General features: G+C 46.4%; 1 protein-coding gene across 5 annotated transcripts in view; it reads right to left on the minus strand.

The window, feature by feature from the left end:
- The window catches only part of zfhx3b (zinc finger homeobox 3b), a 260,876-nt gene that overhangs the window by 71,471 nt on the left and 161,693 nt on the right, over window positions 1-27,712 (minus strand). For all 5 annotated transcript variants that reach the window (XM_045689152.2, XM_045689156.2, XM_045689155.2 and 2 more), the window contains one exon: window positions 953-1,184. In XM_045689152.2, the coding sequence (XP_045545108.2) occupies window positions 953-1,184 (232 nt within the window). The remainder of the gene's footprint in view (window positions 1-952; window positions 1,185-27,712) is intronic.

Raw genomic sequence — 27,712 nt, forward strand, 5'->3', positions numbered from 1 at the left:
GAGTAAGTCCTCCCATTGTAAAATATAGTAGAGAGTAAGTCCTCCCATTGTAAAATATAGTGGAGAGTAAGTCCTCCCATTGTAAAATATAGTGGAGAGTAAGTCCTCCCATTATAAAATATAGTGGAGAGTAAGTCCTCCCATTATAAAATATAGTAGAGAGTAAGTCCTCCCATTGTAAAATATAGTGGAGAGTAAGTCCTCCCATTATAAAATATAGTGGAGAGTAAGTCCTCCCATTGTAAAATATAGTGGAGAGTAAGTCCTCCCATTGTAAAATATAGTGGAGAGTAAGTCCTCCCATTGTAAAATATAGTGGAGAGTAAGTCCTCCCATTGTAAAATATAGTAGAGAGTAAGTCCTCCCATTGTAAAATATAGTAGAGAGTAAGTCCTCCCATTGTAAAATATAGTGGAGAGTAAGTCCTCCCATTGTAAAATATAGTGGAGAGTAAGTCCTCCCATTATAAAATATAGTGGAGAGTAAGTCCTCCCATTATAAAATATAGTAGAGAGTAAGTCCTCCCATTGTAAAATATAGTGGAGAGTAAGTCCTCCCATTATAAAATATAGTGGAGAGTAAGTCCTCCCATTGTAAAATATAGTGGAGAGTAAGTCCTCCCATTGTAAAATATAGTGGAGAGTAAGTCCTCCCATTGTAAAAATATAGTGGAGAGGAAGTCCTCCCATCGTAAAATATAGTAGAGAGTAAGTCCTCCCATCGTAAAATATAGTGGAGAGTAAGTCCTCCCATCATAAAATATAGTGGAGAGTAAGTCCTCCCATTGTAAAATATAGTGGAGAGTAAGTCCTCCCATTGTAAAAATATAGTGGAGAGTAAGTCCTCCCATTGTAAAATATAGTGGAGAGTAAGTCCTCCCATTGTAAAATATAGTAGAGAGTAAGTCCTCCCATTGTAAAATATAGTAGAGAGTAAGTCCTCTGTATCTTACCTGTATCAGCAGACGGACACTTGCGGATGGTGAAGATGGTGCTGAGCTCCTCCTCATCCTCAGGCAGGCCCTTCTGCAGGAGCTGGAGCTTCCTCAGGCTCTCGCTGCGCTGGTGCTTCATGGAGCGCACATGCTGGACCAGGTTGAGCTTGGCCTTGGTGGAGTAGTTACACAGCACACAGTGGTAGTAGCAGGCATCTCCCTCCACCGCGTTCTCCTGATGCTGCAGGTGCTGTGGGAGGAGAGCGAGAGAGAGAGAGAGAGAAAGAGAGGAGAGGGAGAGAAAGGGCTTTTAACTGACGGCAGACAGCTAGCCAGGCACCACTGACTCACTTTCACTCACACAGTTCGCAAATGAACAAATCAATTACCAATCACGGCCCTGTTGTTTAACACCCAGCCCTCTTCCACACTGTTCTGTTTGGACTGAGCCCTGAATCTCTCTCTGTGTCTGGCTGTATCTGTCTTTGGACTAACAGGACAGGAGAAGAGAGGGGTGGGAGCCGGGCTGGTCTCAGGGGCCCAGGCGCGGGCGAGAGACACACATCACGCACCCCTCAGAGGACCACAGGACCACAGCCCTGGCAGACGGAAGGGAGCATTGATCCCTGTCACTCAAGAGAAGGCTCTCGTCTCTGAGAAGGAAACTCCAAACATCTGCCTGTTCATGCATGGGATGCTAAATATTGATCAGGGCCAGTCAAATCCTCCCTATCACAGCAAGCGTCAGGGAGAGAGAGGGAACGCGGAGAGAGAGAGAGAGAGAGGGGGGGACCACATTTTGAAACGAGCTAGAACATTCCTCAACAGGGTAGTGACCTTCAGGGGACAGAGACTCCACAGTATTGACCTATCAACCCCATCATTTCCTCTAAGTGCCCCACACTGACACTCCAACTCCACTGTACCCCACACCCGACACACACCCTATAATGACACACAACGTGCCCCACACCCCACAGACACCATCTCTCCCAACACCACACCCCACCACACCGCGGACCCACACACTAATTACCACCTACAAGGCCCAATCAATAGCACAATGCCAACACAATATGGCCCTGACTAGGGGATCGGTAGAGGTATTGATAATTATCCTATAAAGCAGGGTCCTGATCATTCCATGTTTACAATGGAAGGGCCAGACTCAGTATGGCCACTGTTCTCACTGCTTCTCATGCCTGTCATGTTCTGTTCATACAGCCCACTCTGGAGTCTAGCTGTGGATTTCTGGGGCTGCAATCAATGTCAATCATCAGAAGATGTTTCTTTCTATTCTAATCTTCATGGCCTCGTCTCTTGTGAGATTCAGTGGCTGAGTGGGTGAATGGGCTGAAAACAACAAACACTTCACTGCCAGATGGGGACTAGATCAGATAATGAATCCAAATAAATGTACTTTCCGTCCATCATTAATGCTCCATTAAAAACTGCCAGGAAAATAAATACATGTAAAAATTGTGATTTCTTTGTAACAATGGCTGGGTTTTCCATGCATGGCTTTGAAAGCTTTTGAGAATTGCATGTATAGGCAACGAAAATAAGGCAATTGGAGCTTAGTGGAGATACAATTGGATGCATTTGATAGGTAATTATTAATCCTAACCAAGACAATTGCTACTGCAATTCGTCATATCATGTGAAAACTGAAAAGGCTATGATAAAAATAACTTTAATACACAATGCAAGCACAAGCAGATTATAAGAAAGATTGCTACATTTCAGTATCGTTTTATTTGAAACAGGCTTCATTTTGAATGTGTGGCTTCATGCTGAGAAAGAGGGAAAAATGGCTGTTATCCTGTATCTGCCTCCCACCACGACTCTCTTAATCTCCCATACAGGCCACCCCCCACACTTAGACAAAGGTCGGGAAAAACGAATTGATTAATTAAGAGGAGCCTGAACCGGCTTGCCCTGCAGTGAGGCAACATGTTTAGATGGTTGGGAAATGCAAAAGCAATGGAAACATTACATTTTTAACCACATTACATCTGAATCAGGTGTTGACAGCCTGGGCTGAGAAAAAATCATAACAATATTATGTTCCCAGAAATGCTCCCGTCCTTTTCTTCTAATGTTTAATTTTCTGGTAATATTGTAATATCGCTATGGGCTTTTCTGGGCAATTGTATTCCATTCTCCCTGGTTTTATATTTCTCACTTCTACACCTAAACGTACATTAGGACACTGCTTCCAGGAAAAGGAAGGGAGTTTTTATTTTTTGCAAGCCCCACAGCTCTGTGTAATAGAGATATTAGGTGATTCTAAAAGGGTCTGTCTCTCTCTCTGTGCTCTCCCTCCTCGCCTCGTTTGAAGCCCTCCATGATGTCATTGAATAGGTGCTGCTGGATATTCTGCTCGTGCGAGCTGTATCCCTCCTTTCTCCTCCTCTCCCCCCTTCTCTTCCGTCCACACATATTGCATCAGAGCTCAGGTACAGAGAAATCTGACAGACAGATTTACTCGTAGATAACACCAAATCCATTGTGTGATTGCTGAGCTGAGAAATGGCACACTGTTTTAAGTCATAGCAGATGTCGAACAAAAAAAATGGAGCGAGATGGACTTCTTACCGCATTATGACTCAAGGCTGAAAAAATCTACAAGGAGACAGTGAGTTCACACAGAAAAAACAGACGACACCTGACCTAAACTTCAAAGTTGGTTTGAGGAGGTAGAAAAAAATCCTGGGAGTTTTACAGCTTCCCATAAAAAAGGCAGGATTTATGCAGGAGTGAACCTGAGACTGCCTGGCCTAGAACAGGCCGTATATCACCTCAAAACTGACTGGGCTGTAGGCAGGGCCCGACTCAGTCCAAACCAGACCTCATCCCCTCTGTATCACCACCTCTTACAGACCACAGACACCTGTAAGTGTGTTAACAACCACACTTACTCAAACAGCACCGGGCCGTACCAAACAGAGTGTGGGGGTGATGGAGGACTGTTGTTAGAGATATGGGGCCTGATCAGTACAGGGCCAACACAGCAGCATACCCCCCTCCCCGGACCGGTCCATCTGACCAGTTGTAGGTGGGAGCTCTATATGAGAGACAGGATAAAACACTACCCATGGGAACGGGGCTCTCTGATACACCCCCATGCATGCGCACGCTCACAAACATGCGGGGTTCCATCAACATTATAGATGTGAGAGAATCTAGTGATCCTATCTAGGAGCACACACACACGTACACACAAACGTTGGATGTGAAACACAGTAATGCATTAGACAGGGCCTGTGTCTGTTTCCTATGATCCTGCAATGAAGCCCCTAGCTGATAAATCACCTCCAACTGGAGTGCAGGAATTCAGCGGTTTAATTAAAAAGTCATGTTGGGAGAGAGAGCTGGGAGGAGCTGGCCTGGCCGCTCCAAAGGAGAGGAGGCTGCCTGGGCTGCCCTACACCGGGGCCCCTGAGCACCAAGCACCCCACTGAGGCCCTGAGAGGAGCTGAGCTACAGAGATGGGTAGAGGCTGGAGGATGGCTGTCAACCCTTCCTCAACAGGCCGCATGGCTTCAGTTCCATTTAATTGGCCGGGAATTTACGACAGCCGTACAGGAGACAGGAGTTTTAGCCGAGCATGGATAAGAGAGTGGGAGCCCGGAGTGCTGGAGAAGGATATGGCGAGGGAGGCAGAATGTGTGTGCTGTTCTGTAGCCAGGCCTCTGTACTCTAGCTCCTCTCTCTGTGGGGGTTGAAGCAGGGCTCTGTGCTCGTACAGGTAGAGAGGGACAGGGGCGGTGTGGGCGCCACCACATCATCTCTCTGGCAACTTAACACTGCACCCTGGCCTCTCAGTGGGCAATATAGGGACAGATCAGTTACAACACCCACCCAGAGTGCTGCATACACCTGCATTTCCATCCACTTCAATGGGATGTAAAAATACACCTTCAACCAAAACAGTAGCTGGGAGAGGAGAAGAGAGGAGAGCCAACGTGACATGGACGTGGGTATTACTGGAAGGGTGGAAGGTAGCTAGAGTGCCAACACAAGCCGGTAATTCCACAGAATGGCCCCCAATGGAGCAGTATAATACATGCACACACATAAACACACACGTGCAAACTAAGGTGCGCGCACACACACACACACAGAGACAGGCACGCACACACTCTCCATTATGATCATACCCCAATTTCCACCATTACATTTGGCAGTGCTGTTAATACAAAATTAATGCATTAAAACAGATGACTATCCACGGGCTAAATGGCTATCAATTCAGCGAGAGCTGCCAAATTCCCTGTGTGAACGAGCCAGTGAGTGTCTGGCTGTGTATTGCTTTGTAATTATCCCAGTGATTCTCAGCACTTAAAGGTAAAGCTGGACGCTTTCCGGACAGCACTGAGTGTGTTTGTGTGTGTGTGAGCGCTGGTGACAGGAGGAGAACATGGGACAGAGGCAGGGAGAAGACACAGAACCAACAGTCCACAGTGTGCTGCCATGTAAACCTGATCCATATTCTTTACCATATCAATGAGGATACCATATCCGGTGATATCATAGTGCCAGTAGTCATGGTTTCTCCATTGACCGAGGGGCAAAATTATGAGCTGGTTCCAGGCACAAGGCATGTTGATGAATAATGTCAAGTAGCACCTATGTTATTCACACACACTGATGTCATGGCAGCAATTATATCCAACGAGGTCATTGTATTTCACTGTGAAAAGATACAAAGAAGATGGGCTGAAAAAGCCACTCTGGGCTGGGTGTAGAATAAAACACCACTGCTGTCTTATATCTCAGTGTGTGAGTGACTGAGCCGTGTGCTGGCACAGGTAGCCCTGGGGTTGTGTGTGTGTGTGTGTGTGTGTGTGTGTGTGTGTGTGTGTGTGTGTGTGTGTGTGTGTGTGTGTGTGTGTGTGTGTGTGTGTGTGTGTCTTGGCGGGTTGTGTGGGGTGCAGGAGGCTGGGGTCTTGTAAAGAGGGGCTCTGGGATTCCCCTGAAAGGAAGGTAGGCTGTTTAGCAGAGAGAAGATAGGGAGAGCGGCTGGAGTCTGAGTGCTTGCAGCTTTGCCTGTGATTCCCACTCCGCCGGCAGCAGCAGGAACAGCAGCCACGACCACAGAAGCCGCTGCGGGTGCCAAGTTCAGCGGCTGGTTCGAATTAGCCACTGCGAGCGGCGACAAGCCCAGACATTGCGCTGTGGCTGGGGGGACTGCATGTATCCGCCCCAAACTGCATACCTACTGCTTCCTGTCCCCCTCCCCTTCCCCTCTCTCCTCTCCTCTCGCTCCCTAATCCCTCTCTGCCCAACCCTGGGCTCTCCCCTTTTGTCTAAAAGCACACCAGACAATTAGTGACTCTCCCTACTGCCAGTGGGGCGATGATCAACTGCTACAAATGAAAAAACAACAGGCTGCATATTTGTCTGAGAGAGAGAAAGGAGGCCTCTTTGTCATCGGGGAGGGCAGCGAGGTAAAGATGGATGACAGTAGCTCTCTACAGGCTGGGCAATAGGTAAACACAGGCCGCTGGGAGCACAGTGGGAGTCAGGGGGGTCACAGTGCCTTAATACAATACTGCTGCTGGCTGGGCCTCGGCTTCATGCAGCCACTCAGCCTAACTTTAACATTAAATAAAGCAATAATTATTGAATTCCTTTTTAATAAGTAAGATGCTGGAAAGTAAACAATGGGAACATAATTGCAGAGGGAAGGCAATCAATGCAGCCAGTCATTTGGCCCATGTTGATTGTGTATGCTGGGGAAGCATGTCTCTTTGTGTGGCTGGGGAGCGAGGAGGGGTGGCGGGGTGTAGTGACAAGCAGCCGAATAATACATTCTCACATACACTGGGCGAAAACAAGGGTTGGATAATCGCTTCTTCAATATTGACCCTGGGCTCGAAACAATGGCTCTCAATCAGCTGATCAATGTGTTCATATAATTCATGAGTGAGTCACTCTGCTCTAAGAGAGAAGGAGGAGGCTGAGCGGGGAGAGATCAATGCCCAGCACGGTGATAACGAGCCTGGGCCTATGCCCTCCGGAGCCCCACGCCGGCATCCCGGGTCCCTCTCATTAACAATATTTGGATAAGCATGGCCATACATACATAAGGTCCACTTCTAATCTCAGCCAGATAAACACATTTCCCCCCTCTTAATGAGACGGGCCCCTACTTTTGCGACACACTGCAAATGATTCTGAGACGGGCAGGAAATGATGTCAAGCACCGGAATAATAAGAAAAAAAAGGATGGTAAATTAATAGCGAGCCGTCACCCTTCTCTCTGAGCAGCTAATTAACAGTTTAGCCTCATGGTGCTTTAATGAATGCTAGCCTGGGCGAGCCGAGCAGAGAGCAGAGAGCAGAGAGCAGAGAGCAGAGCCGACGCTGCAGTACAATAACTCTGCCTGCAGGAGGCGACAGATGTGTTGTGCCACGGGGGCACAAAGCAAACAGCTGTTCAAACCACTCAATGACATCTGGAACATCAGGAGGGCAACTCTGGACCTGCCCTTGTGCTGCTCTTCCCAGCAACCCACTGCCTCAACAACAAAACAACCCTCCATTTTGGACAGTGGTGATGGTAATAATTAGGACTGACTGGGGAAGAATGTGTTTCTCTGGTTCTCATTACAGCTCCAAACAGGAGACAGAATCCATCAAACCCAGGCAGCAGAGATGTTCACATGCATTTCAAAGGAACTGATGTTGTCTCGTCTTCTCTTTGAATAAAGACTAGACGTCAGGAGGTATCAAGGGTTTACTAAAACATGTCATATCTATCCTAATGAGAAATAAGGGCTTTCGGGATGAGGGAAAACAATAAGCTGGTCAGAGCTGAGGCTTAGTACAGTAGCCTAGGCTGGGGTGGTGTGGAGTGGTGTTATGGTATATGCCTGTTCTATCCAGTGATGAGATATTGTCTCACCAGCCACCTCCTATGAGTATAAGCCCCATGCAGGTCAGTTTCACGGGAGGGAGAGAGTACAAGCAGGTCTGTGGAAAATCCACACCTGCACTTGGCAGCCACAACCCAGAACACCCCTCCTCCCTTACAGTATCTGCCCCCCTTTCCAAACAAACCCTGCTGACAGCACCCCGTAGGATTCTGACAGCAGGATGTACCCAGACCACTCAGCCTCCCAGCTAGCACTTGGCCTGTAGGCAAGGCTTAAAGCCCAGCCATGGTTAGCATGGTAAGCTGGCTACTCTGTACTGGGCTGGGGAATAGGGAGGGGTTTGGATATAGTCTCTGCGATGATATTCTCCTACCTGCTTGAGGCAAATGTTTATTTTACAAACCTTAGAGGCACTTCCAACACAGTGCTAAAACGCTACACTAAAGAGGCCTAGAGCCACGTATAAAATGAAATCCTTAAAAATATCTGCGACTTCCATGCAAGTCAGCAGGGAATCTGAGGAATGCATTACAACACATTGTAATAGGACTAGTGCTCTTGAGTGGCAATGCATTGACTAGCTGAATAGGGACGTCTTGGGTTTCTGACGTGTGTGTGGGTGCTAAATGAGACAGATGACGGACTTACTGTGGCTGTACATGAGAGTACTTGGTTTCATGGTGGGTTTGCCTGTCACAGAGGCAGAGGTAGAGGCAGCCCGGGCCTGTCGACCACACAGGTGACAGACACCCTGACACACACACTACCCCATTTGTCACTTGCCAGCCAAACAATTGCAGCATGGCCTTGTGGGCCGGCTGGAGGTGTGGGCCACAGGCTGCTTGTTAGGTGGATGGGGAGTGAGTGGGGGTAGTGGAGGGTACGGTAGCAGAGAAGCCATAAGGGCTTGGGGGTGCGGGTGTGAGAGGTACAGACAAACGGCACTTGTGATGATTAATGCAGTCAGTGAAAATTTAACTCCGAGCCAGAACGCTATTAGTCTATGACAACAAACATCCCGTCGCACCCGCTCAGATCTGCTGTGACCCCTTTATGACTGGGACAGGCGACAGGTGCGTCACCAGACCCAGTGCTGCACCCCTGGGGTCGAACTGGATCTCTCAGTCAGCACCACACTGTCTGTCACAGTGTCACCAAGATGGCTGCCCTTCCTTTTCTCTACCAACCTCTCTAGCTACCATGACCCAGATGAAGCCCCTAGATGAGCCAGTGTATCTTGTCTGAGGAGAGGAGGAGAGGGGAAAAGATAGAGGAGGAGAGGTGTCCATAGGGCTGGGCTATAACTCTGACCCTATACTTTAGCCTCTGGGCTTGGTGGTGTCATTAGTTTCTCTCCTCCTGTTCCACCCAGCCTGGCTGGCTGAGATGAGAGATGCTGACGTAACGGGAGGAGCGATACAGAATACAATCTCCTCCAGGCTTGTATTATCTAGCTTTCACCTCTGGCATTCCCAGTTTGGCTGTGTAAATATTTCATTACCACATAATTGGTTGCTGCTTCGGGCTATGCAGTAAGGCAGTGAGAGTGTAATGCTGTGTGTTTTCTAACATTACTTTCCTGTTCTTCTTTATATAAAATTCACTATGAAGTAGTTGGAGTGTGGGTTTGAAACCTCTATAGGGGAAGTGTTTCACTCGCTCTGCCTTGCCCTAGCCTGTACCTCTTCAGTGTCCTACCCTAGCTACCTCTCTACACTGGCGAGCTAATTAAGACACCAATGATGAGACTGAGCCAGAGTCAATATTTAACCCAGTCTTAAGGGGACATCTTTCATTAGCAGCAGCGAGCTGACAAAAGGAGCAACAAGGCCGTCGAGTGGTCCCCTTACTAAAATGCAAATGAATGAATGGGGCGGAGCAGTTAGATAAGGTGCTAGTGTAAAGAGGAAGGCTTGGACTGTGATGTTATGTGTGGAGGTTGAAGTACCCTGTTGGTGGAGTGAAACTACTGTTGAGAGTTCTTCTACCAGCTCCGTACACCCACCAACTGGTCCATGCCAACATCTACTATGAGGCCGATAGAACTTCAGCCCTGCAACTCTTCTACACATCACAGTCCAAGACTTCCTCTTCACACTAGAACCTAATAATAGCTAAGATAAGCATACAACATTCAAAAAGGGTGTTATAGTGTTAAAAACACCATATGTTGTTACCACCTGTACGCGTCTTCATACAATAAAAACGAATTATTTTCCTAATCACCTGATACTCATTCAATGTTCATATAATGAGTCCTGTTCTCTTTCAGTAGAGATGTGATGAAAAAAGCATGCCCTGAAGCCTTACTTCTTCTGCCCCCCCAACTAGACATGAATTTGAAATGAGTTCTCCCTAAGACCCCCAGTAGCCTCTAACCCATGGCCAATGGGAGTGTGTGTACTTGTGTTGAAAAGTGGTGCTCTGTGAAGGTCTAACCCCTCTATCCCATAATATCATCGACTACACCAGGGACCTGCTAACACAAAAAGCCATTCTGGCTTTATAGGGTAATTCTGCCCAGGCTGCTCATTAGCCATAGAAAAAAACATAACCTCACTTTCCATAAAAAGACAAACAAAGTGCTCATTGATCAGGGTGATCAATGGAGGATCAATAACCTAAACCCTCATCATTCCCAGCGCAGCATAATTACAGCTGAGATATGGTGGTCGTCACAAAAGTCCAACACAGCCTGGTCTAATTGGAGGCAGCCTACTGCTTTAGTCACGCTGGCAGAAGCTTTTCCAGAGCAGAGGAGCCTAGTGCTGAAAGACCTCTGCCGGCCTGGCTGGGCATTGGAGCTTCCCTAAATAACCACAGCGAGCTCATGCCATTAGCCCCAGTGTCATCACGGAGGTCGTTGGAGATGGCTGCCCATTAAATGTTTGGGATATTTAACACAGGGCACAGCAACCTCCTGCTCCCCAGCGCACAGGAAAGCTTTGTATCCCTTTTAATGTAAATTACGCACGTAGGTTGTAAGATCGCATTAAGGCCCTTTTTATAGGACAACTTGTGATTTTAATTTATTAATGTTTTGGAGGAGTACCCTTATTATGCGATTAGTTGCTGACCTTCCTTGTTGTTGACCTCCCATAATGTTTTCCACTCCGGTGACTGTGGCGAAGAGAGACACTAGAGGAGCTGGCACAGCTAAGCGGTGAGCTCAACGTACCGCTCAGGCATCGGACAGGCTGGCATCACAGTCCCGCTGCCCTGTCCACCTATACACCCTGCTTACTGGTACACAAAGTCACAAACTATACCTCAAAGGCTACCACTTTCTCCCTTTCCTGTTTATTGATTAGGTAAACCTCTTGTTCAGTTATTGTGCAGTAAATCAAGCATGGTGAGCACTAATCTCAACCCCGGGAGGAAAGCGGTAAAGGTTAAACTTGCTAAAAAGCGCATAATTAAGGAGCCATGTTCAGCCATGAGTGAGGATATATTCCTCCCTCTCAGCTTTCTGCCCTGTTCCTGCTTTACCCCGTTCCTCTCTGCTGTGCTGTGGCCTCTGCCTGCCTGTCTTCCTGCCTCTCTGCCTGACTGACTGCATGACCGTGCAACCAGAGGCTGGAGGGAGTGGGCTTAGCAGAGGAGCCACGGGAAGTATATACAGTTTCTAACCACCTCTCCCTATCCCTTTCTCTGTCTCTCCCTCCCACTATTCTCCACCAAAGCGCCGGGGGCGCCATACTTGTAAAGTAACCACAGCCCTTTGAGTGCCTCTTGTATTTACAAACAGAGGTATGTCGGAATCAAAGGAATTACATGACATAACACAAACAGTCGGAGGATTGAGAATTTATAGCGTGGATATGGCGTAGGTGGGGCTGCACCCAGGAATTCTGCTATTGTTGGATTAAGCGACACTCAGTAAGATAACTGAATTTACCTAGAGGAGAGAGCAGGGCAAGAGTCCACTGCAACAGCACTCCGCCCTTTTCCCAGACAGACAGGCAGGCAGACAGTCTGCTCCAGGTGGAGAGAGCAATCACTTTCCCATCAACTTCCTGGTCCTGTTGTTTCTCCTCCCTTTCTCTCTCTCTCCCGCTTCTCTCACTGGCTCTTTTAATGAAAGCGTATCTATTGGTCTATGCCTCCATGAGGTCTCTACAGTATGTTTCTGCCGTAGTTAAATCTGGCATTTTTCCTCTCCTGGTTAGATCTAAAAGCCCCTTTCCCTCTCTCTTTCTCCCCTCCCCTCTCTCTTTCTCCCCTCCCCTCTCTCTTTCTCCCCTTCCCTCTTTCTCCCTTTCCCTCTCTCTTTCTCCCCTTCCCTCTTTCTCCCTTTCCCTCTCTCTTTCTCCCCTCCCCTCTCTCTTTCCCCTCCCCTCTCTCTTTTCCCTCCCCTCTCTCTTTCCCCTCCCCTCTCTCTTTCTCCCCTCCCCTCTCTCTTTCTCCCCTCCCCTCTTTCTTTCCCCTCCCCTCTCTCTTTCTCCCCTCCCCTCTCTCTTTCTCCCCTCCCCTCTCTCTTTCTCCCCTCCCCTCTTTCTTTCCCCTCCCCTCTCTCTTTCCCCTCCCCTCTCTCTTTCCCCTCCCCTCTCTCTTTCCCCTCCCCTCTCTCTTTCCCTCTCCCTTTCTCCCTTTCCCTCTCGATCCCCTCCCCCTCTTCCCCCAGCACTTTCCCTCTGTTGCTGTTCTGCCCAATCTCACCTCAGTTTTTATTTCTCCCTCATCAGCAGGGGACTAAAAATAAATGATAAATGGAACATGATATTTTAAAGTCTTTTAAAATCTTCGTACAAAGGAATAATGGGCTAGTTAATCCTGCAGATCTCCCTCAGATTGATTAATCAGCACATGCAGACAATCAAATAAATGATTAATATTCGCCAGACCTGCGGTCGGACAGTTACCCTGAAACCATCAGTAATAATTCAGTAACCCTTCCCAGACCATGGGCTGGCTCGTCTGACTCACTCAGCCTCATTCAGCTTCAGCCCTGTGATGTTCCAGCAGGGCTTTGAACTCAACTCTCACCATGCTGGAGTCAGACACACTGGGGAGAAGCTGTCTGCTTTCCATTCTCTCTCACGCACACACGCACACACCCCTATGCAGAACAGAGAACACCGGCCTACCTGGGCAGACTCACCCTGCAATACCGTCAGTCTTCTGCATAAATACAAGGTGTAGCTATAATAGAATATTCACTCACGGGATCTGTCCTCCATGTCCACACCAGCGCTGCTGTGGTTTTCCTATCAAACATATCCTTGCTTGGAGGTTTCCACTAAAATAACTGGTTCCTCCAGTTTCAACTGTTGGTAGTAAACAGTTATACAACCAAACACACACATACAGTATAAAACCCTCTCACGTCATAGTAGCTGCTATAATACACAGACAAAGCCCAGTGGGTAAAGAACATGGGCAGAGCTATTCTGTCTGTGAGTGAGTGTTCACACATGAGAGAGACAGAGAGAGATAGAGGCTAGCTGGCTGGCTGGCTATGTGTTATGTAAGGGATAAGGTGAAGTGTGCAGTGAAAACAGTGTCACCATGTTCCCTGGGAGCCAGGGGGCCAGATGTCCTCAGACAGACAGGCTGTTTAGCATGAAGCCTAGCCCCATCACCACCACTGTCACCCTGCCTGGCTGCCTGGGCACATGTCCTGGTGATGGATCCCCTGTTTATTCAGCTATTTTTAGGACAAAGGGGGGAATCTCCGTTGAGAAAGACTTTCTTTCTCTCCCATTACCCACCCTGCTCTCCCTCCCACAGAGGTCAACTAGTAGGCGTCTTCACGGCCCTCCCTGCATCTGAAAGCCTCTTCTGTTATTAATCTGGGAGAGGGCCGGGGTCAGCAGAGAGAGACAGCGGTGCCTCTCCTCTCATACCCCCACACTCCCTCACTCCCAGGGGGCCGAGTCAGGTCAGGAAAAGGGAGGTAAACACTGTCTGTAGGTGTGGAATGTCTGCCCTACTCCACTCTGCTCCCTGGCCAGTGGGTCTAGGGGGTGTTGCTGTGTATGATACTGCAGATCTCAAGCTCTCTCTCTCTCTCTCTCTCTCTCTCTCCAGTCTTGGACCCATAAAGCTGTCCCACGACAGAGTTGACCCCACCCCCCTCCCCTTTCCTCCCACCCCTCCTCTCTCTTCTGGAGATGGCATGGCCTTTGTGTTGGCTGACCGGCTGGCTGGCTGAACCAGCCTGTGCAGCTGTCTACTCCCCTCTTCCATAGGACACACTGACTCCTCTTGTTAAACTGCTGTATTACACGGCAGCATATCATTTACTGGCTACAGACATTTACGAAATATCAAACTTCCCACTGAACTCAGACAAAGTTTACAGGCTGAGTGCAGGAGAGTGCTAGCAATAGCACATGCCTATAGCCTTTTAGCAGTGTGAGCAGCTCGCAGTCTAGCGCTGTGAGACCTAGAGTCATAGCAGGGGCAACACCAAGCTTTAAACTGCACGGGGCCACTCAATAGTCTTGCCAATATGGCGTGTGATATATGGCTTTGTCTTTAATAGGTATAAGCATGGTGTGTTGTAGGGCAGTGTCGTGAAAAGCCCTGGTTTTATATAACCGTTAGAGTTCACTTTGATCTTGTCTCTCGCTCCACTGTTTATAAATCAGCCACACAAATATTTATGAGCAGGACGAGGAAAATGGCTAGTCTGGTTTGTATCTCGCCCTCCCGCTTTCCCTCCCTCCCTCTCTCTCATTCTCTCTCTCCCTCTCCCTCCCAGGCTGATGTGTTGATGAGGCCACCACAGAGGCAGAGCGAGGGCATAGGCCCCGGGCCACATTCATCAGGCCTGATGCCTGGCCTGGATTTGGCTATTGTGTGGCCAGAGGGAAGACCATTCAAATGGGAGCGAGAAAGAGATATGAGGAAATAAATAAGAAAGAACATTGCTTAGATATTCGGGCCACTTTGAAATCTTAAGAGTACTGAAGTAGGTAAGCAAAAATAACAATAAAAGTGCAAAACACCGAATGAGTGCATTATGTGTACTCCTATTAAAGATAGTGTGTGCATGCATCTGTCCCTTGTGCAGCTCCAGTTCATTTGTAGCATGGCTCAATACATTTATAAAGCCATGTTCAATATGCATTGCCTTTCTCTTGCTTTCAGCTCACCTATCAGTTGGTGCCTGCAGCACACACAATGGGACGGGCCCTGGGCTCCTGGATCCATAGACTTTAATTGCTCCCCCCAGCCCTGACCTCTGCTCCCGATCACTCCCTGATACACAGCATCTCTATTAAACTGGGAAGTAGGTAAATATTCTTCTAATGACCCTTAGTCCTAACGACACCATTGGAAATGGAGGAAAAAATCAATCCCCCCTTTTTTTCCTCTTTTGTCCTTGGCTGACTATTAGTTTTCCCTTTTTATCTGATGTCGGACTCCAAAAATATTGAGGGAAACGGATGAGTGGTGGAGTGTCTGCGCTCACTTAGACATGGTGGCAGAGTTCCTTTGGGGGGATTTTTAGATAGAGAGATGGCAGGGTTGTGTTTTAAATTGAAAATATCTTAAGCAGTCGAGACTGTTCTTCAGACAACATAGACAACAGAGCCAAGGTAAAGAGACAACCTTCTTCTTACGTGGATCTTTAGATCATTCAAAAGGTAACGCTTAGACAGAGAACAAGAGAGAGGAGAGAGAGGCGGGGAAAAGAGTGTACTTTCCTGTGATGAGTAGCCTAACCTCCACATTTCAGACTGGTCTAACCAACCAGGCAGTATGAGGGAAGTTTGTTATGTGACTGAGTGTGGGTTTGTATATAGTAAGTGCTTATATGTGTGAGTCTGTGAGTGTGAGGGGGGTGGGGTGGGGGGTGGTGGGTGGTGAGTGGTGATAGTAGTGGTGGACTGGCTTGTCGATCGATACAGTGATTGGCAGTTAATGGCTTTTCCTGTTGTGCCTTCGTAACCCCGGCCTGAAGGCTGTTGCCTCTGATCAGAGATGGCAGATGGCGTTTGATTTTCGTATATAAACACCTGACTTTGCGGAGATGGCTTCATCATGTTTAATGATTTAAAAGTTAAGTTGAATACGGGGAATACTCTGTTGCTGGGGCTCTTCTTTGAAAGGCACTAAACGGCTCTCCAGATGTAGGGGCAGGGCGGCTCTCACACCAAACTGCACGATTTACAGGTAGTAATCTACAGTAATCTATTCCTAGAATTTACTGGTATATCCTCCAAATGAACTTCAAAACGCAGACACGCCATATTTACATGGTCATTTACTCTACATGTGTAATATGCTGTGTATATAAGTGGCCTCTGAGGCCATGCAGCCTACAGTATATATAATATCAGCTAATGGTGTTACAGCCCACTCTACCAACACACATAAAATGACCAATCAAAGAATGCCAATGATCAAAGGTGATTCTAGAGGGATGTCACAAATTGTTCCAACATGTTCTTTGTCAGTGAGTCCATCATGACAGAGCAAACTGAAAATGAGGCCAGAAATAGCCGGAAATTGAGGAAAATTGAATGATAAGCCCCATTTGGAGTGAAAGAGACGAGGTGTGTTAAAACTCACTCTCCAGCAGGAAATCACAGTACAAACAGCAGGCCCTGAGAACGATCAGGTTTTTGGAGGGTTGTTTCATGTACTGAGGGATTTGTAATAATTTGTCTCGTCACTCCTATAATCCCGATTTTATTCAATCTGATATTCTGTTTTGATCCCATAAACTCCCGTCATTCTAACATTTAATCTTTTCTAAAGTTCAAAGGTGCCTATTGCAGCACTATGTGCATGGAAGAACTGAGAAGAAACCCCATCAGATTAGTCTAAGAAGAATAAAAAGGGGCTACATTTCTTTTTCATAAAGAAGGAAAAACATCTAATGTAGAGAGAGGTTCCTGTTCCCAGCCATTCAGGAACAAAGGCCGTTCCTGCAGGGACCATGGAGGCCAGTAACTGGATCCTGACTTAAAGGAGGGGGATATTAGCTGGCAATATGGGGGGAATCATCTCCAACACAGACCGGTGCTCTCATAACTCATCTGTGAAATGATGTTGGGAAGAGTAGTCTGGAGACACAGGAGGTGCATCAGAAGAAGAGTGGAGAGAACAAAAGCAGGGATTGTGTTCATGGAGATCTGGGCCCATTGGGACATGCCACTGCAAGAACTAATATACACTACTCTCCCGTGCAACATAAACAAATATTTAATAAAGCCTGGTTCATATAACTCATTAAACTAGACTCTCCGTTCGGTTGCTTAAATTAATATATTGATGATTTGAATAATAATTTGCAAACCAGATTTAGCAATCGACTCTCATGGCACGTAAATATACTGGCTCCAAGAGACCCGTTTATACAGTAGCACAGAGTCCTTATGGTTCTAATTACTCCAACAAGACCATTCCAACCGTACAAGCATAAATTAAGGACATTCCTAAGTAGTGACAGAGATAGGCCATCTGAAAGAAGGATCCACGTTTGAATCATTCAGCGGGCCCTAATTTTAGGTCTGGTGTTGATTGAATGTGGTGGCGTTATTAAGTGGGGTTTGTGGGCCTGGCGTGGTGACTGGCGAGGAAGGAGATGAGGAATAGTTCTCAGCGATTTGGAAGCAGTCCTGGGATCTGGGAGGGAGCTGAGAGGAGAGGAGCTGAGAGGCTGTGGTGAAGACTTCCTCTGCTGTCTGTATTTCTGATCTGTGCTCACAGGGAAAAGAGAGAGCAAGAGAGAGAGGCCCTCCAACAGGATAGCACAGCTCCGTAAATCACCCAGCGATTGAAAAGTGCTTTATAAAATACAAATGTGTGAAACCGCTTATTTTGAACAAAGGCCCAATCCCTCTCTATCGCACTTTCACCAGCTGTGACTAGTAAAAAAAACACTCACCTCAGAAAGTTTGACCCCTAAGTTTGCAACATAAACAAAAAAGGGCGAGGTGGGGGTGACTGGTGATGATGGCAAGAGGGTGGGGCTTATGGGGAGTGAGGGACAATCCTGTTTCTACACAGTGTCCTTTATTCCAGGCATCAGTTTGTTATGAGGGAATGTGAAGGCTATAAACTATCACTGTCCTTGAGAAGTTGAACAGCGTTCTTGTCCCTAACCCGTAACTCTGTGCATTCCCTCCCTCCATCTCTCTCTCTCTCTCTCTCTCTCATTCCTTTAATGAGTTAAAGTAGAGCACAGGTGGAAACAGAGACACCAGGAGGAAACGATAATATTTGTGAAAATTCACTGTATTCTATTTTAATCTTTTTATTTCCTCTACCTGTTTTTTGTCTGAGAAGGTCTCTGATTGGCCCCTGTGCTGCCCCCTCCCCTTCCCACCTCTGTCTCCTAAATCAATACCCAGTCATTTCCATATAGGAATTCAAACAGATTTTATTTTCTTTCCTTTTTAAAAATCTCCTCTCTCTCTTTTATCCCTCCTTTTATACAACAATAAAGGGCATGATGAGAAAACAAGGTGCGAAATGATTTTTCCCAGAATGCCCCAATAAAAACCATATGACACCCTGGGCTGCACTGCTTAATTACAAAGGGATGAAATCTTTCGTCTACATCTGGAGAAAACATTGCCCCCATAACACTGATAGATTTACAGCTCCCAGTCCTAACGCTGGACTCCAGAACACGGCAATTAGGCCAAACATACGCCACTTGGATGGACAGTCATCGCCATGGGGGAGGGTGGGGTTGACTTTTTATCCCCACACTATGGAACTAAGGCCTTGAGGATCTCCAGGTTAGGAGTTCAAATCTCCCCAGCAATTGTGTTTGGGCTATGGGGTTGGCTCGGTGAGTTCTCATCTTTAAAGAAAAAATAGAGAGAATTGTCTAATGTTAGACTAGTTCTGAATATTAAAGGGACACTTTGGGATTTTGGCAATAAGCCCTTTATCTACTGCCCCAGAGTAAGATGAACTCATGGATAAAATGTTTACGTCTCTGCAGCCAGTATGAAGGAAGTTAGAGGTAGTTTCAAAAGCCAATACTAACTAGCGTTAGCGCAATGACTGGAAGTCTATGGTATATACTAGCATGCTAGCAGTTACCAAAGTCTATGGCATCTACTAGCATGCTAGCAGTTAAAATAGACTTCCAGTCATTGCACTAACGCTATTTAGCATTTGTATTAACACTTGTTAGCAACTTCCTTCAAACTGCATGTAAAATCCTGAAGCGTCCCTTTAAAATAGCAAATAAAACGCATACCACCAGCATTAGACTTAACCCATCAAATACCCATTTAAACTCACTAGTGGGGCGTTACAAGGTAATGGGAGTGAAATTCAAACAGCTAGGTCCACATTTCCATTGCACTCCTGTTATTTATCTGTCCCCAGACTCTCCTCGGCAGCCCAAACCTAAACAGAATGGGATCCCTGTGTGCTCATCCTGATGACTGAGATCCCCCGTCCCTTCTCCCCCTCACCCCCCTGCCCACCCCACAGACCCACTGAATAGAGAAGCGAGTGGAGCAGTTTTGTGGCCCTGACCACTCGCAGGCTGTTAATCTGGTCGCTAAGCCACTGATGTATTGATGGTGGTGAGCCAGTAAGCCAGCCTGCCTCTCTCTCCATCCCCTCAGCTTAGGAGCCACACAGATCCAGAGGAGCTCCGGTCCAGGCCTCATCAAGGCAGCGTTTACCTGCCCATCGACTGCACTTACTCTCCTGGTCGTCCTGGCTATGGACTGGCCAGCCAGATGGCCCCAGGAGAGGCCACGATAGACAGAGAGACACCATCCACCTGGCCTGTCATTTCACTGCACTTTGACTAGCAAATACGTGCAAAGTTAACACCAAATTATAGAGTCTGCTGATTAAATGTGGCTCTTATCTGGTCTTTTTGAAGACAAGGAAGGGGATGCAATCTCCCTGTTATCTCTGGGATGTGGAATGGTGTGGGGGGGAGGGGGGGGCAGAGATAGGACTATGGCTGATATGTCTGTAATATCATCTTTACAAGATTGAGGCTGGCAGTGGCTGGGTAAAACACTGATTAGGTGATAGAGAAGGAGACCCTCTGGTCAGGCTCGGCACAGGAAGTTGATTCTGTAAGATGTAATTGCGCTCTCAATAAATCCTCCTCTCATCATGTTGAAAAGTACAGCTCTCAGTCTTACGGTTGGTCCGTCATGACTAGGGGAGTAGAGAGAAAGTTAGATTTGTTTGCTCTATTTTTATGGTGAGACCCTGTGTTTATCCTATATAAGCTGTTTTATGAAACCCTGTTGAGTGAATAAATTAACCAGAGCATAAACAACAAACGTCTTGCCCCAAAGTGAAGAGTGCGCAACTATAAAGAGAGAGAAGACTAAGGGGAGAAGAGAGAAAGAGAGGAGGGTGGAGTATGAGGAGGGGTGGGGGGTGCAGAAAGAGGATTTGGCTAGGGAGAATATTTAGTTTTCCAGCCTGGTTGGATTAAAAACATTTAACCTTAAGCAGAGCCCCATACAAGACCACCCACTGGCCTACAATCTGTATTGGTTTGTTTTGTGGGTGACGGGTACTTGCCTTGTCCATTCATTTTCAGGAGACAAAGAATGGAGAGGAATGGAAGGGGGGAGGAGAGAAAGAGGGGAAAAAAGGAAAAAGAATGAGAGAGGGAGAGTGAAAGAGAGAGGGATGTGGGTGTGTTGGTGTGTGATAGGGGTGTCAGTAAGTCCTGTTTGTAGGTGGAAAGGAGGGAGGAGGAGGTAGGGTTAGGCCTGTAGATCTAGGTTTGGGCTTGATACCCTCCCCAAGCCCAAATATTAAAAACGATGCTATTAAAAAAAGTGTGCAGCGCATCAACTCTTCATTTAACGGATTACAGTTTGAATCGGACAGCAGCCAATCAAATTGTGCCAGCTGAAAAAAGTTGTGTGTGACAGTGCAGAGGAACGTCGGCGGGTGAATTCAGATGGAGCCCTTGGAAAGATGATACCCAAAATGATTATTTTCGGATATAAAGACAACGCTGTATCAACAAAAAACGGATTGCAACTTGCAAAACATGCGGGAAGAAAATTACAGACGGAGGCGCAACAATTTACAACTTTGTTTGACATTTGAAGCTGCACAAAGAACGGTAAGTCGTGGCTAATATAGCCGACAGCTATATATTTTAATACTTTACTAGTGTATCATGTAGGCTAACGTGACGTTAAATCAATGAACCTCCACACAGTCAGTCAGTGAGGGAACGTGATCATTGCACCCAAGATTGAGCTACAACTGGTTAGGCAGTTGGTGGCCTAAATCCTGCCTGATGTTACTGCTGTTCCTAAAGCCATTGACATACGTTGTAATGTAATATGTATGTAATATACTAACTATTACTCGTTAAAAATATGAAATGGTATTACATTTGGTTAAGAGCACATTATGACTTGTTTAGGACTCGAAACTTAAAGTTTAGGACTTGAGACTTGACCTGATACTTGACGGTCTTGACTTGAAACTTGACTCGAATTTGCCTGTCTTGACTTGGGACTTGGCTTGGTACTTGAGTGCTAAGACTTGTGACTTGTAAAATGATGACTTGGTCCCACCTCTGCCAAACATACCTCCTAAAACTCTACTAACTCCCCCTCTAGTATACACTGACAACACCAAACATACCTCCTAAAACTACTAACTCCTCCCTCTAGTATACACTGACAACACCAAACATACCTCCTAAAACTCTACTAACTCCCCCTCTAGTATACACTGACAACACCAAACATACCTCCTAAAACTCTACTAACTCCCCCTCTAGTATACACTGACAACACCAAACATACCTCCTAAAACTCTACTAACTCCCCCTCTAGTATACAATGACAACACCAAACATACCTCCAAAAACTCTACTAACTCCCCCTCTATTATACACTGACAACACCAAACATCCCTCCTAAAACTACTAACTCCCCCTCTAGTATACACTGACAACACCAAACATCCCTCCTAAAACTACTAACTCCCCCTCTAGTATACACTGACAACACCAAACATACCTCCTAAAACTCTACTAACTCCCCCTCTAGTATACACTGACAACACCAAACATACCTCCTAAAACTCTACTAACTCCCCCTCTAGTATACACTGACAACACCAAACATCCCTCCTAAAAGTCTACTAACTCCTCCCTCTAGTATACACTGACAACACCAAACATACCTCCTAAAACTCTACTAACTCCCCCTCTAGTATACAATGACAACACCAAACATACCTCCTAAAACTCTACTAACTCCCCCTCTAGTATACACTGACAAAACCAAACATACCTCCTAAAACTCTACTAACTCCTCCCTCTAGTATACACTGACAACACCAAACATACCTCCTAAAACTACTAACTCCCCCTCTAGTATACACTGACAACACCAAACATCCCTCCTACAACTCTACTAACTCCTCCCTCTAGTATACAATGACAACACCAAACATCCCTCCTAAAACTACTAACTCCCCCTCTAGTATACACTGACAACACCAAACATACCTCCTAAAACTCGACTAACTCCCCCTCTAGTATACACTGACAACACCAAACATACCTCCTAAAACTCTACTAACTCCTCCCTCTAGTATACACTGACAACACCAAACATCCCTCCTAAAACTCTACTAACTCCCCCTCTAGTATACACTGACAACACCAAACATACCTCCTAAAACTCGACTAACTCCCCCTCTAGTATACACTGACAACACCAAACATACCTCCTAAAACTCTACTAACTCCCCCTCTAGTATACACTGACAACACCAAACATACCTCCTAAAACTCGACTAACTCCCCCTCTAGTATACACTGACAACACCAAACATCCCTCCTAAAACTCTACTAACTCCCCCTCTAGTATACACTGACAACACCAAACATACCTCCTAAAACTCTACTAACTCCCCCTCTAGTATACACTGACAACACCAAACATACCTCCTAAAAGTCTACTAACTCCTCCCTCTAGTATACACTGACAACACCAAACATACCTCCTAAAAGTCTACTAACTCCCCCTCTAGTATACACTGACAACACCAAACATACCTCCTAAAACTCTACTAACTCCCCCTCTAGTATACACTGACAACACCAAACATCCCTCCTAAAAGTCTACTAACTCCTCCCTCTAGTATACAATGACAACACCAAACATACCTCCTAAAAGTCTACTAACTCCCCCTCTAGTATACACTGACAAAACCAAACATACCTCCTAAAACTCTACTAACTCCTCCCTCTAGTATACACTGACAACACCAAACATCCCTCCTAAAACTCTACTAACTCCCCCTCTAGTATACACTGACAACACCAAACATACCTCCTAAAACTCGACTAACTCCCCCTCTAGTATACACTGACAACACCAAACATACCTCCTAAAACTCTACTAACTCCTCCCTCTAGTATACACTGACAACACCAAACATACCTCCTAAAACTCTACTAACTCCCCCTCTAGTATACACTGACAACACCAAACATCCCTCCTAAAACTACTAACTCCCCCTCTAGTATACACTGACAACACCAAACATACCTCCTAAAACTCTACTAACTCCCCCTCTAGTATACACTGACAACACCAAACATACCTCCTAAAACTCTACTAACTCCCCCTCTAGTATACACTGACAACACCAAACATCCCTCCTAAAAGTCTACTAACTCCTCCCTCTAGTATACACTGACAACACCAAACATACCTCCTAAAACTCTACTAACTCCTCCCTCTAGTATACACTGACAACACCAAACATACCTCCTAAAAGTCTACTAACTCCCCCTCTAGTATACAATGACAACACCAAACATACCTCCTAAAACTCTACTAACTCCCCCTCTAGTATACACTGACAACACCAAACACTACCTAAAACTCTACTAACTCCCCCTCTAGTATACACTGACAACACCAAACATACATCCTAAAACTCTACTAACTCCCCCTCTAGTATACAATGACAACACCAAACATACCTCCTAAAACTCTACTAACTCCCCCTCTAGTATACACTGACAAAACCAAACATACCTCCTAAAACTCTACTAACTCCTCCCTCTAGTATACACTGACAACACCAAACATACCTCCTAAAACTCTACTAACTCCCCCTCTAGTATACACTGACAACACCAAACATCCCTCCTACAACTCTACTAACTCCTCCCTCTAGTATACAATGACAACACCAAACATCCCTCCTAAAACTACTAACTCCCCCTCTAGTATACACTGACAACACCAAACATACCTCCTAAAACTCGACTAACTCCCCCTCTAGTATACACTGACAACACCAAACATCCCTCCTAAAACTCTACTAACTCCCCCTCTAGTATACACTGACAACACCAAACATACCTCCTAAAACTCGACTAACTCCCCCTCTAGTATACACTGACAACACCAAACATACCTCCTAAAACTCTACTAACTCCCCCTCTAGTATACACTGACAACACCAAACATACCTCCTAAAACTCGACTAACTCCCCCTCTAGTATACACTGACAACACCAAACATACCTCCTAAAAGTCTACTAACTCCCCCTCTAGTATACACTGACAACACCAAACATACCTCCTAAAAGTCTACTAACTCCCCCTCTAGTATACACTGACAACACCAAACATACCTCCTAAAAGTCTACTAACTCCCCCTCTAGTATACACTGACAACACCAAACATACCTCCTAAAACTCTACCAACTCCCCCTCTAGTATATACTGACAACACCAAACACACCTCCTAAAACTCTACTAACTCCCCCTCTAGTATACACACTGACAACACCAAACACTACCTAAAACTCTACTAACTCCTCCCTCTAGTATACACTGACAACACCAAACATACCTCCTAAAACTCTACTAACTCCCCCTCTAGTATACACTGACAACACCAAACATACCTCCTAAAACTCTACTAACTACCCCTCTAGTATACACTGACAACACCAAACATACCTCCTAAAACTCTACTAACTCCCCCTCTAGTATACACTGACAACACCAAACATACCTCCTAAAACTCTACTAACTCCCCCTCTAGTATACACTGACAACACCAAACATACCTCCTAAAACTCTACTAACTCCCCCTCTATTATACACTGACAACACCAAACATACCTCCTAAAACTCTACTAACTCCCCCTCTAGTATACACTGACAACACCAAACATACCTCCTAAAACTCTACTAACTCCCCCTCTAGTACACACTGACAACACCAAACATACCTCCTAAAACTCTACTAACTCCCCCTCTAGTATACACTGACAACACCAAACATCCCTCCTAAAACTCTACTAACTCCCCCTCTAGTATACACTGACAACACCAAACACTACCTAAAACTCGACTAACTCCCCCTCTAGTATACAATGACAACACCAAACATACCTCCTAAAACTCTACTAACTCCCCCTCTAGTACACACTGACAACACCAAACATACCTCCTAAAACTCTACTAACTCCCCCTCTAGTATACACTGACAACACCAAACATCCCTCCTAAAACTCTACTAACTCCCCCTCTAGTATATACTGACAACACCAAATATACCTCCTAAAACTCTACTAACTCCCCCTCTAGTATACAATGACAACACCAAACATACCTCCTAAAACTCTACTAACTCCCCCTCTAGTATACACTGACAACACCAAACATCCCTCCTAAAACTCTACTAACTCCCCCTCTAGTATACACTGACAACACCAAACATACCTCCTAAAACTCTACTAACTCCCCCCTCTAGTATACACTGACAACACCAAACATACATCCTAAAACTCGACTAACTCCCCCTCTAGTATACACTGACAACACCAAACATACCTCCGAAAACTCTACTAACTCCCCCTCTAGTATATACTGACAACACCAAATATACCTCCTAAAACTCTACTAACTCCCCCTCTAGTATACACTGACAACACCAAACATACCTCCTAAAACTCGACTAACTCCCCCTCTAGTATACACTGACAACACCAAACATACATCCTAAAACTCGACTAACTCCCCCTCTAGTATACACTGACAACACCAAACATACCTCCTAAAACTCTACTAACTCCCCCTCTAGTATACACTGACAACACCAAACATACCTCCTAAAACTCTACTAACTCCCCCTCTAGTATACACTGACAACACCAAACATACCTCCTAAAACTCTACTAACTCCTCCCTCTAGTATACACTGAGCACTGAGCTGCTCTAGTCCTCCTCTCCCTGAGTCCTCCCGTAACCCTCCCCTTCAGCCGCCAATCTGCCTTTTCTGCTGATCAGGCAACAGATAATAGGATCAACGGCTTCCTTGCACACCGGCAGGAGCGTGCTCAGTTGCTCTTGTCCGGCTGCCCAAAGAAAAAAACTAAAGTCAAAACAAAGAACCATTAACACAATAACCAAGTTACTCCAACTCCCAACTGAACCAGAAACATAACATCCCACTCCCCCCCCGGCCCACCCCCTCTGGCCCTCCCTCTGTGGGCCTGCAGAGATATGACGCAGTGCTGGACACGTCCCTATCTCTAACCAGACACACAGTGAGGAGGAAGGGAGTACAGGCCAGGGCCCATTTAGCCATTCTATTAGTCAATCTAGGTAAACAGCTTGTGAAAAAAGCTCAAATAAAGCTGGGCCTACCCTGCTTGGGCGTCTCTCTCTCCCTCCCTCTCTCTCTCTGTGCTGGCCCTCGAAACACCAACGGAGGGGCAGATGCACTCCCAATCAGCAGCAGCAATGTAGCAGCTGGGCCACGGGTCAGCGTCTGGCCTTCTCCAAGGTGGGAGCTGGAGGACTTGTGAAATTCCAACACACTGCCAAACACTGAGTCCTGAACCCTCCCTCTCTGCTCTGATACCACACTCCTCACAGCCTGACTGACAGCCACTACAGCCAATCATAGACTGATCCTCTGAGCTCTATTCCTCAGAGAGAGCCCTGTGGTCCCACCCACCCTCTGGAGTGATTGGGTCCTGTTTAGGCAATGCAGCCCAGAGTTCACCACCCTGCAGGCAGGCTATAGACAGAGGGAGGTGGGAAGGGGAAGGGGGTTCTGGATCATTGCTGTGTTGACTGAGGGAGTGTAAGGAGGCCCCACACACAATTTAAACACTTCCTCAGCTTTACATTACGCCGGCTACCACCCACTTGCACCGAGCTACACAATATCATATGACCTGCACTATGTACTAACGAATGTGATCTGTACAGCCGCGTGTAGCTATTCCCACTAGCCTCTGTAAAGGTGATTGCTGTAAAGGGGGAGCATGTGTGTGTGTGTGTGTGTGTGTGTGTGTGTGTGTGTGTGTGTGTGTGTGTGTGTGTGTGTGTGTGTGTGTGTGTGTGTGTGTGTGTGTGTGTGTGTGTGTGTGTGTGTGTGTGTGTGTGTGTGTGTGTGTGTGTGTATAGGGGAATGGGCTGTCTCCCAGGATGTGCAGCGAGCGCTTTATTAGAGCGGTAGTACCAGTAAATCCGAGCTCTTCCTGGAACCGCTGCAACCTTTCCCACTGAGCACTATTACTGAACAATCACAGGCCAGCCATGATAATTAGCAGAGTATCTCTAAACGAGCCTCTCTCCGTCTCCCTCTCTCGCTCTGTCTGTCTGTCTGTCTGTCTGTCTGTCTGTCTGTCTGTCTGTCTGTCTGTCTGTCTGTCTGTCTGTCTGTCTGTCTGTCTGTCTGTCTGTCTGTCTGTCTGTCTGTCTGTGTGTCTGTGTGTCTGTGTGTCTGTCTATCTCCCCGCTCCCCTCCTCTAACTGCTGTCTGGTGGTGGTGGTGAGTATCTGTCTGTCTCCTGATGGGACTAAGGTTGGGCTGATCGGCTGGCAGATGAAAGGGCCATGACGGATTGGATCCCAACAGCGATTAAATGCTCCCCCGTGACTTTAACTCCAAATTACTCTCTCCAATTTTATTTGAT

Source organism: Salmo salar, chromosome 11 (genome assembly GCF_965601325.2).
Source record: "Salmo salar chromosome 11, fSalSal1, whole genome shotgun sequence".
Lineage (NCBI taxonomy): Eukaryota > Metazoa > Chordata > Actinopteri > Salmoniformes > Salmonidae > Salmo > Salmo salar.